This window comes from Mauremys mutica, chromosome 16 (genome assembly GCF_020497125.1).
Source record: "Mauremys mutica isolate MM-2020 ecotype Southern chromosome 16, ASM2049712v1, whole genome shotgun sequence".
NCBI classification, from domain to species: domain Eukaryota; kingdom Metazoa; phylum Chordata; order Testudines; family Geoemydidae; genus Mauremys; species Mauremys mutica.
Window position 1 is genome coordinate 19,929,500 of NC_059087.1, and position 17,671 is coordinate 19,947,170.

At 51.8% G+C, this 17,671-nt stretch overlaps 2 protein-coding genes across 3 annotated transcripts in view; both read right to left on the reverse strand.

Moving 5' to 3' along the window:
* Positions 1 to 16,630, reverse strand: part of LOC123351197 (immunoglobulin lambda-1 light chain-like) — a 668,923-nt gene extending 652,293 nt beyond the window's left edge. For both annotated transcript variants that reach the window (XM_044990447.1, XM_044990446.1), the window contains exons 1-2: positions 16,504 to 16,630; positions 15,828 to 16,154 (exon numbers count right to left, since the gene is read on the reverse strand). In XM_044990447.1, coding sequence (XP_044846382.1) covers positions 15,828 to 16,154; positions 16,504 to 16,552 — 376 coding nt within the window. In that variant the 5' untranslated portion in view covers positions 16,553 to 16,630. The remainder of the gene's footprint in view (positions 1 to 15,827; positions 16,155 to 16,503) is intronic.
* LOC123351204 (pre-B lymphocyte protein 3-like) lies at positions 4,576 to 5,895 on the reverse strand. The gene has a single exon (XM_044990453.1). The coding sequence runs from the start codon at positions 5,893 to 5,895 to the stop codon at positions 5,482 to 5,484; it is 414 nt and encodes a 137-aa protein (XP_044846388.1). The 3' UTR covers positions 4,576 to 5,481.
* Positions 16,631 to 17,671: the final 1,041 nt, after the last annotated feature.

The window sequence follows — 17,671 nt, forward strand, 5'->3', positions numbered from 1 at the left end:
GGTGGGTCCTTCACTTTCTGTGGGTCTTCAGCAGCACTTCAGCGGCAGGTCCTTCAGGGCCACCGAAGACCTGGAGCGAGTGAAGGACCCGCTGCCAAAGACTAGGAGCACCGCCCGGTGAGTACAAGCGCCACGTGTGTTTTTTTACGTGTGTGTTTTTCCTTTTTTTTTTCTTTTCTTTTAGTCATCCCTGCCGGGGCCCCGTTGAAACTGTTCGAATTGGGCCCTGCGCTTCCTAAAGCCGGCCCTGCATGGAGTTCCCATCCACACAGTCTGCCTGTTGCCATACTCCCGGCTGGGGGTGCTTCTCAAATCGGGGAGAGGACTATACAAAGAAAGGGGAGACACTCAAAACACTCCCTCCTCCTCTCTCTCTGCCCATCGATTCACGGCCCCAGAAGGAACAACGGGAGCAGCTATTCCACTGGGGAAGGTTCCTGGCCTGGGAAAGCAATCTGTAAGAATCTGTTGAGAGCCAGAGATGAGAAAACTTTGTTTTGTGTTTAACATAGTTACTGAGTTAGATACTAATTGTGTTTTGTCTTTATTTTCCTTGCAACCATTTCTCATTGTTGTGCCTCATTACTTATACACTGGGAGCCATTTTAGGCCGCATGTTATCAGGGGCTTCCCTGAGCCTCCCTTCCAACCCACCCCAGCCCTGTCAGGGCCATTGACCTGCAGTAGCTGTGCTCTGCTGCCATCTACTGGGCAGTGATGTGTCCGTGCTTCATGGGGCTCCCTCGCACGTTTCGCAGAGGCCCAGAAGACGCGGTGGACAAACCCTTCCGGGTCCCATCTTTAACATGGGGTGCAGACTTCACTCTTTGTGGTGCAGGAGAACAGACAGTGTTTCCTGGGGACCCTGCCACGGAGGACGGCTGCCTCAACTCTTGAGCGACAAGACGACTATCGGAAACCATGAGACCTGTGAGCAGTGACCAGGCCTGAGCTCACAGGGTATTTCAGTGCTGAGGGTGCGTCTCCCACATGAGGAGCTGTGAGGGGAGCAGGAGCCAACGTCCCCTGTGTAAGAAGCAGGCTGGTGCTCAGAGCGGGCACAGCCTTGCCGCAGGGCTGCAGTGGAGTGAGAAGGTTTTTGTCTCACTTCCCCATGGGACGGTAGCACTGTGCAAGCACTCCCAGTCCACGTAACACAGTAATAGACGGCATCATCCTCTGCCTGGGCCCCCGTGATGGTTAAATAGCCAATCTTGTCGGAGCCAGAGCGAGAGCCAGCGAACCGGCTGGGGACCCCCGAGCCCATGCCTTTGTTAGATTCAGTGAAAAAATACAGCAGGTATCTGGGGACGCTGCCCGGTCTCTGCTGTATCCAAACGACACGGTTGGCACTGACGGTGTAACTGCCCTCTAGCGTGCAGGGGAGCTGGACATTCGCCCCGGGAGACACGAACTCGGAGGGCGGCTGAGTCACCTGAGCGTAGCAACCTGCAGAAAGCAAAGAGCAGGGGGGTGAGCACCACTATTACTGCCATATTTTCGGCTGACCTGGGTTTCCAGGCATGGTCAGATCAATCTGCTGTAGCCGTTACCTGTCAGGAAAAGCCCCAGGAGACAGAGAGGCAGAGCGGGCTGGGCCATGGTGCAAGGAGATGGGGAGAGGTCACAGGAGCTGGGTTTCTGCTGGTTTGCAGCCTGTTCCCTGCCTTTGTGAAACCCTGTGGCAGCCTTTAGAGCCCTTATGGGCAGGGGTAGGGCAGCCACATAATGCAAATGAGCCCTCAAGGGTCAAACTGGGGCAGCCCAGTATGCAAATGAGACTCAGGGATGGAGGTCAGACATCGTTCTCTTTTCATGATCCAGACGCCCTCAGTTCTCAGACCTGCCGTCCTGGGTCAGACCAAGGCTACAGCTGCTCCGGTTTCCTGGCTCCAGAAGTGGCCAGAGTAAGGAGTTCCCCCCCCTTCATGAACATATGCAATGATCCCGATGGCCTTCTGCTCTGGATGTGTCCATGGGAATGGATCACGCCTCCCCCTGAGCGTGTGGGCGTGGGGCACTTGGCAGGATAAGTATCTGGGTACAACTCACTTTACCATTTCGCAGCTACTGGTGCACCTCTGTCCCTCCTGTTCTCTGCCTGCAGCACATATCAAGGGCTGGAATACTTTGGTCTATTTTGGTTGTTGGGTTCTGTGTGCGGGTGCTGGGTGGTGATTAGTGGCCTGTGATGTACAGGAAGTCAGGCTAGATGATCTGATGGTCCCTTCTGGCCCTTCAGAGTCTAAGTGAAAGTGAATGACAATGACGGGGGTTGACAACGGAAGGCACGTTGTAGAGAAGCTTCATAGATTCCAAGGCCAGAAGGGACCATTGTGACCATTAGTCTGATCTCCTGTAGATCTCAGGCCACAGAACTTCCCCACAATAATTCCTAGAGCAGAGCTTTTAGTAAAACATCCCCGATGGGGACACCACCACGAAGTTGGGTAAATTGTTCCAGTGGTTAATTACTCTCACCGTAGAAATTTACACCTTTTTTCTGGTCTAAATTTGTCAAGCTTCAGCTTCCAGCCAATGGATCTTGTACTTTTGCTAGATTGAAGTGCCCATAATTATATATTTGTTCCCCATGTATGTACTTATAGACTGTAATCAAGTAACCCCTTAACTGGCTCGTTTTGGTAAGTTGAATCGATTGAGCTGCTTGAGTCTGTCACTGTGAGGCAGGTTTTCTAATCCGTTAATCATTCTCATTGCTGAACCCTCTTCAATTTATCAACAGCCTTCTTCAATTGTGGGCACCAGAGCTGGACACAGGATTCCAGCAGTGCCAGATACAGAGGTGAAATAACCGCTCTACTCCAATGCAAGATTTCCCTGTTTTTGCATCCCAGGATTGTATTAGCTTTTTTGGTCATAGCATCACTCTGGGCTCTTATGTTCAGTTGATTATCCACCACAAATCCCACATCTTTTTCAGTGAGGTGAATCAGGCACTTTGTTTACCCGCTCTCATAATACAAGGGCAAGGGGACGTTTAATGAAATTGAAAGGGAACAAACTTAGAACTGATAAAGAGAAACACTTATTTTACACACGGTATCATTTACCTGTGGAACTCATTGCCACAAGATACTACGGAGGTCAAGAGCTTAGTAGGATTAAAAAAAGGATGGGACTTTTATATGGATAGTGAGAATGTCCACAGTTACATTAGGCAGCAACAAATGTAGAAGGGGTATAAACGCTCATGCTTTGGGGCCTAAGGCTTGGCTAGGAAGAAACTTCCCCTCTGGGCAAGACATTTGAGAAACTATGAGGTTTCTTGCACTTTTCTCTGAAGCATCCAGGCTAGGCCAGCATCAGAAGCAAGTTACTGACCATAGGGGGACCACTGGTCTGATCTGGACTGGCAGTTCCTCTGTCTCTAATGTATATAACTGTGACCCTAAGAACCCCTCAGTGCCAACTGCTGTGTTGCTAGAGGCTGTTGGTTTCAGGCAGCTGAGCTACAGCCAGCACAGACAAGACGGCTTCACACCAAGGGCAGATAGCGGTGAGATGCCTCACAACCCCGGGTGCCCCTGGGGAGCATCACAATAACCAGACAGTCTTATATTAAAACCAGCAGCGTCAGTAACAGAGCACTAACTCTGTGCTGTGTCTGGATCGACGGCAGCGAAGCATCCAGCTGCAGTTTAGAAAAAATAACAATTGGCAGAGGTGAAAGAGAGTATGTTCCAAGCGTCCCAATGAACTCCACGCTGCACAGGATACAGGTCATGCAGCTAATTATTAGCATTTATTGTTCGTATTGCAGAATCTCACAAAAGCCTCAACCAGGATCCAGCCCCCGTCACGCTGGGTGTTCTGCATAGCAAGTGACACGCGAGGGAGAAGCGTCACATCATCAAACGTTGCTGGACATGCCCTAAGGGCAGGACGCAGTTAGCTAGATAACACTGGCAGCTGAGTCACCCTCCGTGGGTGTCCCACACACCAAACCCCTCCAGTGTACAATGCTAGAGCGAAGAATGTATTACAGCAAAGTAAGGCCCCAAAAGCACAGGCAGAGCTCTGAAAATCCAGCCCTGGGATCGTTAAACAGGCTCATTTTGGCCCCAAACCTGCACTCACTTAAACACAGGCAAAACTTTCCTCTCCAGAGCAGCCCCATGGCCGTTAATTCTGGGTTTCGTTGGTCCAATAAAAGGAGCCTCTCAGGGGGGCTGTTTTTCTCTGATTTGGACTTGGGAATACATTGACTGCAATGCCCCGTGCTCAGCAAGTGTGGTGGTGCTCAGAGTTTGCTAATCACCCATTCCCTGGTACACACCAGAGAGAGCGGCTGTTCCCAAAGACTGGCAGGCGGCTCCGCTGAGGGCTGCAGGGCCAGGCCAGCTGTGATGGAATGTTATCATTAATGGTTATTATCTACCCAGCACCAGAGCGTGCAGGGCACTCGCTCCCCCTGCCCAGCCACGCTAACAATCTGTCTGAATTTCTCAGCTGCTGTCTTGGCAATGGCTGATCTCAACTCACAGAGTTCTTCATGCTTCCCTCCGGGTTCTCTGAGCCTGAGCTAAGGACTCGTGGTTCTACCCTCCGCACCATGTGCATGCTGTTGGCTAACAGCCACGGTTTCATGGTGAGTGCGGCCGTGGGCAGTGATGTGCTGCCACCATCTTAGGGAAAAGCTCCCACCAAGTTCTCTCTCTCAGCCCCATGGGCTAATGGCCTTGAAGAGAGCTGGGATGAGAGACCAGGAATCTCTTTGTCTTCCCATTTAAACAAAAACACTTCCTCAGAACCACAGAACTGAGAAAGAAGCCATCAGTAGCTGGCAAACACTTATGCTGAGTATAAATCAGAGAAGCCCTGAGACTGCACTAACTTACACCAGGCACTGGGCAGAGCCCTGAATGGGCCCCGAATACAGGAAGTGCACAGGTAGCTTACAGGGACTGTCTCTCTCCACCACCAGCAGCATCCTTTGTTCCTGTCCCAAGCCCAGAAGCAGAGAAAGTGAGAACCCGGCCTGCTCTATGTAGGAAAGGCAGATAACATACTCCTGAACATCAGAACTAGTGCTTTAGAAATCCGGGTTTTACGTCCGGCTTTTATGTCAAGTTGTACTGGGTGCCCCACATGCAGCTGACGGGGATCTGAGCAGATGGACAAGGGCCTGCGGGCAGGAAAGACCAGCTCCGTTAGGTAGGGTCTCTCTGCAGTAGGAGCTGCAGGTGCCAGCACCTGGCAGGATCTGGCCCTGCGTGTCTCGCAGCATTCTGTGCTCCACCAGGTGACATCCGTCAAACAAGAAGCCACCATCAGTCACAGCTCTCTGAGCATAACTGACCGGGGGGGCCTCACCTCTAGGCTAATTTAAGGGTGGAGCACATGAGCCGTTTCTTTTTTCCATTCCTTATAGGGCTGCGGTTCCCTCAGCACGAGGCTCTGCAAGCAGGGGCTCATCAGAGTCCCCCGGGGACCAGCACAGGTTTTGGTTCCACATTTCTAGAGATAGTAGATGGGATATGCGACCGAGCAGTAATAGTTAGCGTGGTCCTCAGCCTGGACCCCGGCGATGGTCAGAACGCAGGCGTTGCTGGCGAGGTCTTTGGACGCAGAGAAGCGGTCCGGAATTCCAGAGGGCTTGTCCTTGTCCCACTCCGAATTGTAATAGAGCAGGTACCTCGGAGAGCTGCCAGGTCTCTGCTGGTACCAGGCGACTCCGAACTCTCGGATGTTGTACCCAGGATTCAGGGCACATGAGAGTTTCACTGTTTGTCCCAGGAACACCAAAATGGAGGCCGGCTGAGTCAGCACCGGCTGCGCCCTGGAAGCTGAATGAAACAAGGGCGCAGTTACGGACGGAATGTGCCGATCCCACCCCCAGTGGCTGAACAGTGAAAACATCCCCTCCGGCATCGCCTCCGCACCAGCTACAGGTTAACCTCTCACGTGCCACACCTCCAGCAGCCCGTCTGACCACACCTGCCTGCTCCACCCGTCCCTGCCTGCAGCGCAGCAATAGCTCAGCACAGAAGCTTTGCCCTTTGGTCCCTCCCTCTGCAGAATTCCCTGATCGCCTCCCACGAGAACGTACCTGGCACCAAAACCCCTGGGAGGAGGAGGAGAGCCAGGAGGCGCAGCACCATGGTGAAGGCCTTGGAGGAAGCCAGAGGGAAAGGAATCGGCAGCTGCTGTGCAGCCGGGCCCCTGGCTTTGTGCAAACCTGCAGCAGCTTTAGAGCCCTGGGGGGCCAGGCAAGCCAGGTGGTCTATGCAAATGAGCCCTGGGACTCAGAGACTCTATCAGCTGATCAGGTGACTCTCTGCTGCTCTCTGTACTATTCAGCCACAAGGCCAACACTAAGAGGATGAAGCTTCAGTCACCACAGGGAAGAATGGATTCAGGGCAGACACCCCGGCTGTATTTTGGGTTATGGCATTTGCTGCGGAATCCAGCCTCCTCCTCTTGTCTGTCCCCCTCCCCCTGCAGGTGCCGTGCGTATGAAACATGGAGCCGGATTCTATTCCAGCTCTAGCCACAGACCTCCTGAGTGCCCCTAGGTAGCTCCTGTCCTCTCTCTGGGTCTCCGTTTCCCCATTTATAAAGCAGGGATAATAAAACCCACCTCCCCCACAAGAGCTCGGAGGCTGAACTCATCCATATTTGAGAAATGCTCAGATGGAAAGTGCTACTGGAGGAGAACCTAAGACCAGGCACCTGTCTGGGCAGAGCGAGCCGCTTTCCTTCAGAGAACTGGAGATCCATCCAGAGCCGGGCCCGGCGCTAGGTGTCAAAGCGCAGGAGCCTTTCTCCAGGCTGCTGTCTAGTCACAGACACTAACCACAGACGGACCCTGGGGCTGTTCCTGAGACTAAATCACCATGACAAGAGCTACTGTTGCTCTGCCGTGGAAGACAGGAACAACCCGGCCCGCCTACTGCCTGGACGCCAGCACTGGAGCAGCCCTGCTACACGTGTGTGTGGAACCAGAGGATCGGTCTAGGAACCTGGTCTCTCTGCTGTGGCTGCTGCTGTAATAATAGCAGCACATAAATATACCTAGGGGCACACCCAGGCCTTCACTGAGTCCCTCTGGCTGTGCTGGAGACAGTGACATGGAGAGTGTCTGCAGGATCTGGAACTGGAACTTGCAGGGTAAGGAACTGGATAGAAATTACTTGGCTTGCAAATCTTTTAAACGGAGGCCTCAGCAGACAGCATGCCGGCCAGCCAGGGGTGTGGATGTAGAGGGGAAGAAGGTTTGATAGAGGGCCTGGCTTGGCCGGACCAAACAAGCTTAGCTGGGGATGAATAGACCCTGGAGTACGGGAGAAGGTTCTGATGGACATTCGTGGGGAAGAACAGAGGGAGGAGGGATTTTCACCGGTCTGGAGGTTCGGATAAGCACCACATTTAAAATTGAATCATCCAGCATTTGGGAGTCACTCGTCACTACTGCCAAGGAGATGCTGGTCTAGGTGACGCATGCCGCACCGTTCGGCACAGTCAGCAGTTCCCTCAGGAGACCCCAAGGCTGAAATAGCAGCAGGTGCAGTAGGTCAGGATCCGGGGGCATTGGTGCAGTTGCATGGAGGACGTGTGCACAGGACCTGCCCATGTGAGGGGCACGTGGAAACGAGCAATGAGCCATAATGCCAGGGGTCAGTGAAGACCAGAAATGGGTCCTGGCTGGAAGGGAGGTTCAGCTCCATTTGCTGATATGATTGAATCAAATCCCACTCTTGACGTCAAATGAACGGCAGTGGGAGATCGCGGTGCTGGGACACCTGCAGAGGGTGTCATTGGGGAAGGGAATGGAGGAATTTCCAAGCCTGCAACAGTGATTCGGAGAAAGAAAAGAGAGAGCAAAATGTACAGGATGGCAAAACGAGATGAGATGAGGAGAGATGCCGTTGCTGGTCATGGCTGAGGGGCTGAGCACTGTCCTTCACGGCGTGTGCTATGAAGCATCTAAGGGGTTCCCACACCGGTACCCTTCGTTGAGGCTGTGATCTTTGGAGCCCAAGAATCTCTCCAGAACCCCCTCTCCTCTCTTTAAACCACTTTCTGCGCAGTACCGCAGAATGATACTGGGGGCACTGCCAGATTTTTCCTGGTACCAGTCCTTCTGTGCATCTTTGGCTCTGCTACAGACCACATGAGCTTTGCTGGGGCATTTAAAGCAGCCCCACAGCAGGAGGGGACAGGCAAATCTGCCACTCCCTTGGGAGAATCTAGGTGGGGAATTGGTTTTCACCACAGCACCCAAATTGGACCCAAAACCCTCCCATGCAAACAGAGGGGCCTGAAGGGATCAGCTGGAGTGGAAGCCCAGCAGCCGCGACCGGTGTCAATGAGCCCGCTGAGGGGGCTGCAGTGCCCCAGGCAGTGTTGATTCACCAGGTCTGGATGCACTGTATTGCATTGTGCGCGCCGAGTGCCACAAGGGATTAGTATGACCAGGAGCTCACCAGGATTCAGAGGTTAGACATGCAGGGGCGGCTCCAGGCCCCAGCACGCCAAGCGCGCGCTTGGGGCGGCATGCCAGGGGGGGCGCTCTGCCGGTCGCCGGGAGTTCGGCAGGTGGCTCCGGTGGACCTCCCGCAGGCACGCCTGCGGGAGGTCCACCAAAGCCGCGGGACCAGCGGACCGCGTAACCAGTTGACCCTCCGCAGGAACACCTGCGGGAGGTCCACCGGAGCCACCTGCCGCCCTCCCGGCGACCGGCAGAGCGCCCCTCACAGCATGCCGCCGTGCTTGGGGTGGCGAAATGTCCAGAGCCACCCCTGTAGACATGTATAAAAGAACATGAGCGATAACTTGTTGTCTATGTGCTCTGCCTTGACGTGAATACTGGTCTATGCGCACAAAGTATTACACCTGTAACCGGAGACTGTAGAGCATGGTCTCATGCCCTGCGCCCGTCCCCTGGCCCCTGCACTACACTGCCAGGCCAGGCCAGGCTGATGGTCCAACCAGTCCGATGCCTTGTCTTTAGCGGGGCCAGGACCAGACGCTGAAGAGGAAGCCGTAAGACCCCCATAATGGGTAATTATGCAGCAATCCAGACGGCTGCTTGACCGTGATGTCGCCCTGGGATCGGACAGCGCCTCAGGAGAGGGAATGACAATGATTGCGGCTTCGTCAGAGCAGCAAGCGTGAAAATCCCACTTAGCCCCACCCAATCAGTGCCAAGGGGCTAAAGGGTTTGAATGAGATTTGAAATGCTCAGCGTGTGTGTTCGCACCGTGCCCTGCACAAGGGGGCTCTGGTCCTGACTGGGGCCTTGGGCACTAATGCAATTCACCCTCCTCCTCTCCCATCTCTGAATGCAGCAGCGACCCGTGGAGACAGGAGCAAGCAGCATGAAATCAGGTGTTGGAATGTGCTGCCCTCTGGTGGGGACTGGGTGCTGTAGCACTGCCTGTGCGCAAGCCTTGCTAGGTGAGTGTCCAGTTTATAATTACGGTGCTCTCCTGGTAACAGGAAGTGAGCAATCCCCATAGGGACACACTCAGCCCATGTGCCGCATGTGACCATTCCACCTCTGCTGGCTTCTCTCACGGGAATGGGCTGGATGGGATTTTGCAGATTTAAGGCCAGGCAGCCACACAGACAAATACAAACTGGGCTAACCCTCCTGGATGACTCCTTTAACACCCTGAGGGGCAGCCAGTGTTAATTACACTCCTTCCCCTGGTCCTGGCTGCACCGCACCCAGGGAGTCTGGGAGGGACTGTGCCTCCTCCCTCCACTCTCTGTTTGTGATAATGTGGCAGCATCTGGGGCCTACCACAAGAGACCATAGTGCTGTGCAAAGGTGTGATTCCATATCGCTCAGTACCAGCTCTTCTTGAGCGGTCACATGCATCGCTGCACAATTTCCCTTGTATTTTAAAATTTCAGCCCCTGTGAGTGGGAAGAAAATCTCTAAACAGGACCCCCTGCAGCACTGTCCTGAGTCTGCAGATAGATAGATTGAAACCATGCCAGATTCTGATCTCAGCGGCACCGTGAATAACTCCGCCAAAGTCAACCAAAGGCAGCTGAGTTACTCCACATTGCTAGTGTAACTGAGATCAGAACTTGGGCAGGTAGGTGTCAGAGAACCGTGAGCTATGTGGGGCTGTGTGTAGCGTTTGGGGACAGGGGCAGAGCCTGAGTAAAACACAGGCACTATTTCTGACCCATGGTGAGTAGAAGTTATTGAGAATCTGGGGTGATTTAGGAAAATAACAACTGGCTTTATTGGGGATTTAGCTGAACTGCGCTGAAAAGCCATAGGCCAGCTGTGGAGAGAGAGAGAAATGCAGGTGTGTGAAGCTGGGCATATCCAGCACTGTGACAGTGTGAAAGGCATCTGTCCCCAGAGCATTCCCAACTCCCTGTGCCGCAGACTGATTTCCTTGTGATCCCGAGTTTGGGTCTTTGTCATGTAGTGTAAATGTCAGTCCCACACGTTGTGATGTTGCACTCTGTATGCTTTATGAAAATATGCTTATAAATGTGAATATAATGTAACTGGATTATACTTTATGCAAAAGGTCTCTTATAAGGTATCATTGCAAAGCTTATACTCTACTGAGTGTGTTCATCCTATTTGTATGCATGTATCATTCTTGTATCTGAAGCTAGAAATATGAAGTATAACTCTGAGGTCCTATTGTAATTATGCAAAGTGTGGGCCATTAATGGTGGCTTAGAATCTTGATGGCTCCCATTGTCTAGGACAATTGGTTGTGAATGGGTCTATTTACCTGCAAGCCTTCCTGTGAACCTGTGGGCCAGCCCCAGGGTAATGAAGAATGAGATCTCCCAGGACATGTGACCATAAAACATGGTACTGGAATCCATCTTAATCTGGTGCTTTTCCATTTAGAAGGAGGGGTGGGGACCCAGAAAGACAAAAGATTCCTGCCTTGTGCCAAAGCTATAAAACAGGGTGGAACAGAACAAAGGAGGCTGCCAGTCATGAGAAAGTCCCGGTTTTCCACCCAACATGTCTGCTGGAACTACCAAGGACTGTACTGGGGAAAGGATTGGGCCCAGCCTAGGAAGGACTCTAGTCTGTGAAAGAAGCTTATTGGAACATCTTTGATGGTGAGAGTTTACCTGTAATCAGTTTCTTAATGTATTCGGCTTAGACTTGTGTGATTTTGCTTTATTTTGCTTGGCAACTTACTTTGTTCTGTCTGTTATTACTTGAAACCAATTAAATCCTACTTTAAATACTTAATCAAATCATTTCTGTTTATTAAAAACCCCAGAGGAAGTGGGGGAGCAAACAGCCGTGCATATCGCCCTATCAGTGTTATAGAGGGTGGACAATTTATGAGTTTACCCTGCATAAGCTTTATACAGAGTAAAATGGATTTATTTGGGGTTTGGATCCCACTGGGAGCTGGTTGTGTGGGTGCTGGAGACAGGAGCACTTCTTCAGATGTTTCTAGTTAAGCCTGCAGCTTTGGGGGCATGGTTCAGATCCTGAGTCTGTGTTGCAGCAGGCTTGCGTGTCTGGCTCAACAAGGCAGGGATCTGAAGGCCCAAACATCAGGTGACAGTCCCAAGGGGGTCTCTGTGACCGAACCCATCACAGAGATTAGACCTTAAAAATAGAGCTCCTGTCCCCTCTGCAGGACCATTACAGATCCCACAGCAATTTCATCACAGCAGAAGTTTGCCCCAGTGTCCTCAGTGAAAATTCCTATTTCCCCACCCACAACTAATGGGCTGTGTCACTTTCCTATTCACCCCTCTCCCCCAGAGCTGGCTGCATTTCATGCATGTTGTCTACAAGGCATATCCTTTGCAAGGCACTTTGGGAGCTCTCGGGGTGAGAGGAGCTATTAAACTCTCTCTACACATCGCCAATGCTCCAAGCCTCATTGGGCCTGCTCTCCAATGCGCTTTCTGATATGGTTTCCCTTCTCACTCGTCCTCTTCCTGCCCCATGTCACCCTATTAGTTTTAAGGAGCAAAAAGCTTTGGGGCTCACATTGCAGGGATGAGGGGAGGGTGGAGCTGCCCAGCCAAGTGCTCACATGCAAACCTTCGCTACCAGGATGGTGTGTGCACCCCATGCTATTATTCATATAATGGATTTGCACAGAATTGATGGATTTGGACTGAGGTTGCACCCACCCTCCATCACACACAGACATGGCCAAGACTCCTCTCCCCTCTCCTCCACTGCCTTGGATTTTTGCTATTTCCAACTGGTATAAAGAGCCCTTGGCTGGAGTTATTCTCTCAGGGTCTCCTGCTGTTGGTACTTTAGGGATATTGCGCCATTCCCTGCTGACACATTCATTGGATGAGATGGATGACGCTGGATTTAGCCTCTGGTGGAGACAGGAACACAGAGTAGCAGCCATCTTGGATCAGGCCCCTCTGCGCCCCCAGGATAGTACGGAATCCAAGTGACTGGGTTCACTCTGTGTGAGATTGGGCTATTCAGATCTCGGCTACCAAACCCTTCCTGTCACTGACGGGCTGACTGGCCCCAGACCTCCACCCACACACGTGATTTCACAGCTCTCCTGTGGCAGGTATCAGCTTCAGACACGTCTGGGTCACTTCTAGAAGTGCAGGGGCTGGAGGAGCAGATGTGAACATGTGGCCCGTGTAGTAGGAGATGGGGAGGGTGTAGAGAACATGACAGTCCTCAGCCTGCCATGGACGCTGGAACAGCCCCTCTGGGCAGAGGATCCCAGAGCTCCAGATCTGCGGGCAGCCCCCACCCCCCATGCAGTGCCAGGAGATTAGTCTAGGAAGAGAGGAATCTTGTGTGAGGGAAACACAATCCCTTCAGCAAAGGCTGGGTACAACATGGCCAAGGGAGCCTCTCTCTGGCCACAGCTCTGCCCCACTAGCCTCATAGCTCTTCCTCAGAGTCTCGCTCGGTGTTGGGCAGTGAAATGTGAAAGGTTTTTGTCTTGGTTCCCTCTCTGATTACACCACTGTGGGCATGTTAGCGCTGTTGTCCCAAGTCGCACAGTAGTAATCAGCGTCATCCTCGGCTTGGAGCCCAGAGATGGTTAAGTAGCCAACACTGCCGGAGGCAGAGCCAGAGAACCGGTCCGGGACCCCAGTGCCCCTGCCTGTGCTAGAATCACTGTAATAATAGAGCAGGTATCTGGGAGGATTCCCTGGGGTCTGTTGGTGCCAGCTCACTCCATAGCTACTGATGCTGTATCCTCCACTGACGCTGCACGAGAGTTTCACTGTCTGCCCTGGAGACCCTGACACTGAGGGCGGCTGCGTCACCACGTGCTGGGCACAAGAACCTGCCAGAGACAAAACTCAGATCTGTTAGTGCTGCACGGCTTGTGCGAAACCCTAATTGGCTCATTTACCTGCCCCCCAAAAGTCATCCTGATGGGGAATTACCTGCCAGGAAGAGCCCCAGGAGACAGAGAGGCAGAGCGCACAGGGCCATGGTGCAGGGAGGAGATGGACAGAGGGAGAGAAGGAGCCAACCCTGTCCTTGGGGTTCAGCTGGTTCCTGCCTTTGTGAAATCCTGTAGCAGCTTTTAGAGCCCTAAGGGGCAGGGCACATGCAAATGAGCCCTGGGGCCAGGCTGGGGTAAGCCAGAATGTAAATGAGCTGTGCTGCTCTCCGACCTGGCCCACTGCTCAGAGACATCTTGTCACCAATATTTAGCGCATGTGACATTTTCTGCCAATTAATCACTCCGCAGACCCTTATTTTCCCAGCAGAGAGAGGATTTGCCTGGGAGAAAGGGGAAAAGCTGAACTATGGATTTGTCTCCCAAGCCCACCCCAGGAACCCAACCAACCCAAGAAAGCCCATGTTGAGCCCTAGCCCAGCCTCCAGCTCTGACAGAGAGAATTTCATCACTTCCCCCGCATCACAGCTAGTTCTTGAGGTCCTGGCCACCAGACTAATACAATCGCCCCATCTAGTGATCAGAAACAGTATTTTCTTTCCCTTCTTCCCTGCACTTTCCTGCTTGTGCACCTGCTCCATTTGTGCTCTGATCGCCATGCACAAGTTACATTCCTCATACCACAGAGGTTTCCCAGGGACAGTCCAGCTGTTGAGATGTAACTGACTTCGTTCCTGCTGCCTTGTGCTTAGTATTGGGTACAAATTAGATAACGTGCTTCACAGAACTTCTTCTGATTTTGTTTTCTTAATGGCCAGATTAAAGAGAGCTCAGCCTAGTTTCTGTGGGTGCTCACTAGTTTTGTGCATGATGAGGGGAGAGTGGAGGACACCACAAGTCCAAAGGGTTTGTGCTTCCCAATCAGACCATTAATATAGTGGATTTACACGGAATTCCTCATGGCTGGATCTGGATTGAGGCTGACCCCGCCCACCCCAAACACAGACATGGCCAAGACTTCTCTCCCCTTGTTCCCACTGCCTTGGATCTCTAGCTAGTTCCAGAATTTTGAAAGAGCCCTTGGCTGCAATTATTGTCTCCCAGTCTCCTGCTGTCGGTACTTTAGGGATATTGGGCCCTTCGCTGCTGGCAGGTTTGCTGGATGAGATGGATCGTGCTGGATTTAGGCTTGGTCTACAGTACCAATTTATGTCGGTATAACTACTTCACTCCAGCTAGGAAAAACCCTACATTAGAGTTGGACACGGTGCAGAGAAGGGCAAAAAAAACTGCTTAGGGGCATGGAACAGCTTCCGCAAGGAGACTGGGACTGTTCAGCTCCAAAAAGAGACGACTAAGGGGCGGTATGACAGAGATCAATAAAATCAGGAATGATGTGGAGAAAGTGAATAAGGAAGTGTTATTTACCCCTTCACATAACACAAGAACCAGGGGTCACCCAATGAAATTAATAGGCAGCAGGTTTAAAACAAACGGAAGGAAGTACATCTTCAGACAACGCACAGTCAACCAGTGGAACTCGTTGCCAGGGGATGTTGTGAAGGCCAAAAGGATAATTGGGTTCAAACAAGAAATTAGATCAGTTCATGGAGTCTAGGCTCATCAATGCCTATTAGCTAAGACAGACAGGGATGCCACCCCATGATCTGGGTGCCTCTAAACCTCTGGCTGCCAGAAGATGAATCTGGATGAAAGGGGAGAGATCACTCAATATTTGTTCAGTTCATTTCCCATTAAGCTTCTGGCACTGGCCACTGTTAGAAGACAGGATCCTGGGCTCAATGACCTTATGTTCTTATTTAAAATAATGAGACATTCATTAATAGTTGTATTAAAATGTCCTTTGCATTCTTGCTGAAGCTTGGATTATAGTTATAACAAGCTCCGTAACACAGAACCTGGGGAATTCGGGGAGAGCTCTATAGACAGGGCACCAGGTTTCTGGGAGGCTATGAGAGGAGATCACAGATGTGTTGGGGCATTTTTAAATTGGCTTCTCCGTGGCTTGTGGGTCCTTGCGGTGATTTGCGATGATTTAGCTGTCATTTCATAGCACCCGCCAGTGCACAAGATTGTAGCCACATGCGAAAGATTCTCTTCCCCCGCTCACTGACTGCACTCACGCTTTCTGTAGAGAGCGGATTACAACTGACATAGCCCCAGCACTTCGAACCAACCTGGGTCACCATCTACCAGCCCCTCACTCAACAGGGTTTGCAAGAGAAGGGGGGCAGTGTGGAGATCAATGTGAAGCAGATCCTAGGGCAGGGTAGGCAGACAGTGTCTGGGTGCAGGGGACAGTGACTCCCCAAGGTATGATCAAAAGCGTCTCTCTGTGTTTGTCAGCGAGTCTCTCTCTCTATTGTCTGTGATGGTGTCTCTAGGGAGGTCATGCTCTGACCCTCACATGGGCACAGGCAGACAGGCTGTGGGGGAGAGTTTTGGTCTCAGTTCTCTGTCTCACCATATCACTGTGATACGTTTTACTACTGTCATCCCATGTGGCACAGTAATAATCAGCATCATCCTCCGCTTGGATCCCAGTGATGGTTAAATAGCAAATGTTGCTGGAGGTGTCTTTGGAAGCAGAGAACCGAGCAGGGACCCCAGAGCCTTGGTACTTGTTAGATTCATCTTTGTAAGACAGCAGATATCTCGGAGGGTTCCCAGCTGTTTGTTGAAACCAGCGAATGTAGTAGCCACTGATGCTCGTTCCACTACTCATGGTGCAGGAGAGTTTGATGGTGCCTCCTGGGGGCACTGACTCTGAGGCAGGCTGAGTCAGGGTTGGCTGCGCGCTGGCAACTGTCAGAAACAAAGACCCGAGTGAGCTGTGACCAAACCAGAAGTTCGCAAAGCTCAGTGGCTAGAACAGGGGTCGGGTGGTCAGGACTTTTAGGTCCTGCTCCCTGCCCTTCCAAAGGCTCCTTTGGGATCTTGGAGAAGTCACTTCTGCGCCTCCGTTTCCCCTTGGTACACTGGGGATAATAGTCCCTGTGTTTGTAAGGGGCTTGGGGACCCTCGGCTTGAACACAAAAGGACATTTTTAGAAGCACCTACGTGACTTTGAGGCCTGTTGAAAGGCAGAGTCCCACCCGGAGTGTTATCAGCCAGGTGGGGACACGTTGGGTATTACAAACCCCCGACCACTCACCTGCCAGGAAAAGCTCCAGGACACAAAGAGTCAGGGTGGACTGGACCATGGTGCAGGGAGGAGATGGAGGTGGACAGGAAGGAATCTGATTTGGCAGCTCTGCTTATGCCAGTTTGTAGCTTGAGCCCTGGCTCTGGGCAACCCTTCAGGTATCTTTAAAACCATGAGGGGCAGAGCTGAGACTGGCTAGTATGCAAATGAACCCCCGGGGGTGGGGCTCCGTGAGTCTATTGGATACACTGATCTCTGGTTATTCCCATTACATCTTGCAATGCAAATCAGCCATACGGCCCCTGTGAAGACCTGATCCCCCGTCCTTTCCCCGGCTCACAGAGTCTCCCTGTCGGACCTGCCCCAGTTAGGCAAAGGTTAGAAACGTCCCACTTGAAAATTCAAACACAGAGAAGGGACTAACAGCAGCACAGATGGTAACTGAAACGCTGCAGAGCTGTTGTACCGTTTGTATCGCAGCAGCACGACCGCCTTGTCTAGAATCACAGCGTATAGAAAACCGAGAATGAAAAGAGAGGAGAAGTAAAAAGAACTGGAACAACTCGGACTGAGTCTCTCAGTGGCCAGAGCTTGCGCAAGCTTATGGGTAAGAATTGTCACATGGCACCATTGCACCATGGGAAAACTAAAAGGAATCAGAGACGCGCCTTTAACAAGCCTCCACCTAAACTCACACCCCAGTGTGGCTGGAGAGGGAGCAGGGACAGGGCAACAAAGGGGACAAACATGAAGTGATGGTTTCTCATGCAATGAGAGCTGCATTTTAGAGAGAGAAATTCTCTATAAATCCTTCACTGGTGTGTCGGCAAAAACACTTGGGCACTTCTGGACCCCTTCTACTAAGTCTAACACTTGCACACACTCTTTAAATAGTGTAACACCAGCATGAAGGTAAGGGTTAATATTTGGACCTACAAAGCCTATTGTCGTGCACACAGACACAGACACAGACAGACACACACAGAGACATGGGAGTGAAGATTCTCCTCTGTAAAGCACTATAACATGTTGTGACAGAATATACCCGTGTCCACTAATGGAATAATCTTTGTGCAAAATGTGTCTTGGGAGGTATCTCTTAAAACCTCATAATCTGCTGGTCATTATTGTCCTGGTAAAATGTGTGTGGCAACATTGTGTGTAAAGTTAGAAGATT

Excerpts from the sequence above, each read along its gene's own strand:
- LOC123351204 (XM_044990453.1), bottom strand. The coding sequence starts at position 5,895 with ATGCCGGAGGGGATGTTTTCACTGTTCAGCCACTGGGGGTGGGATCGG.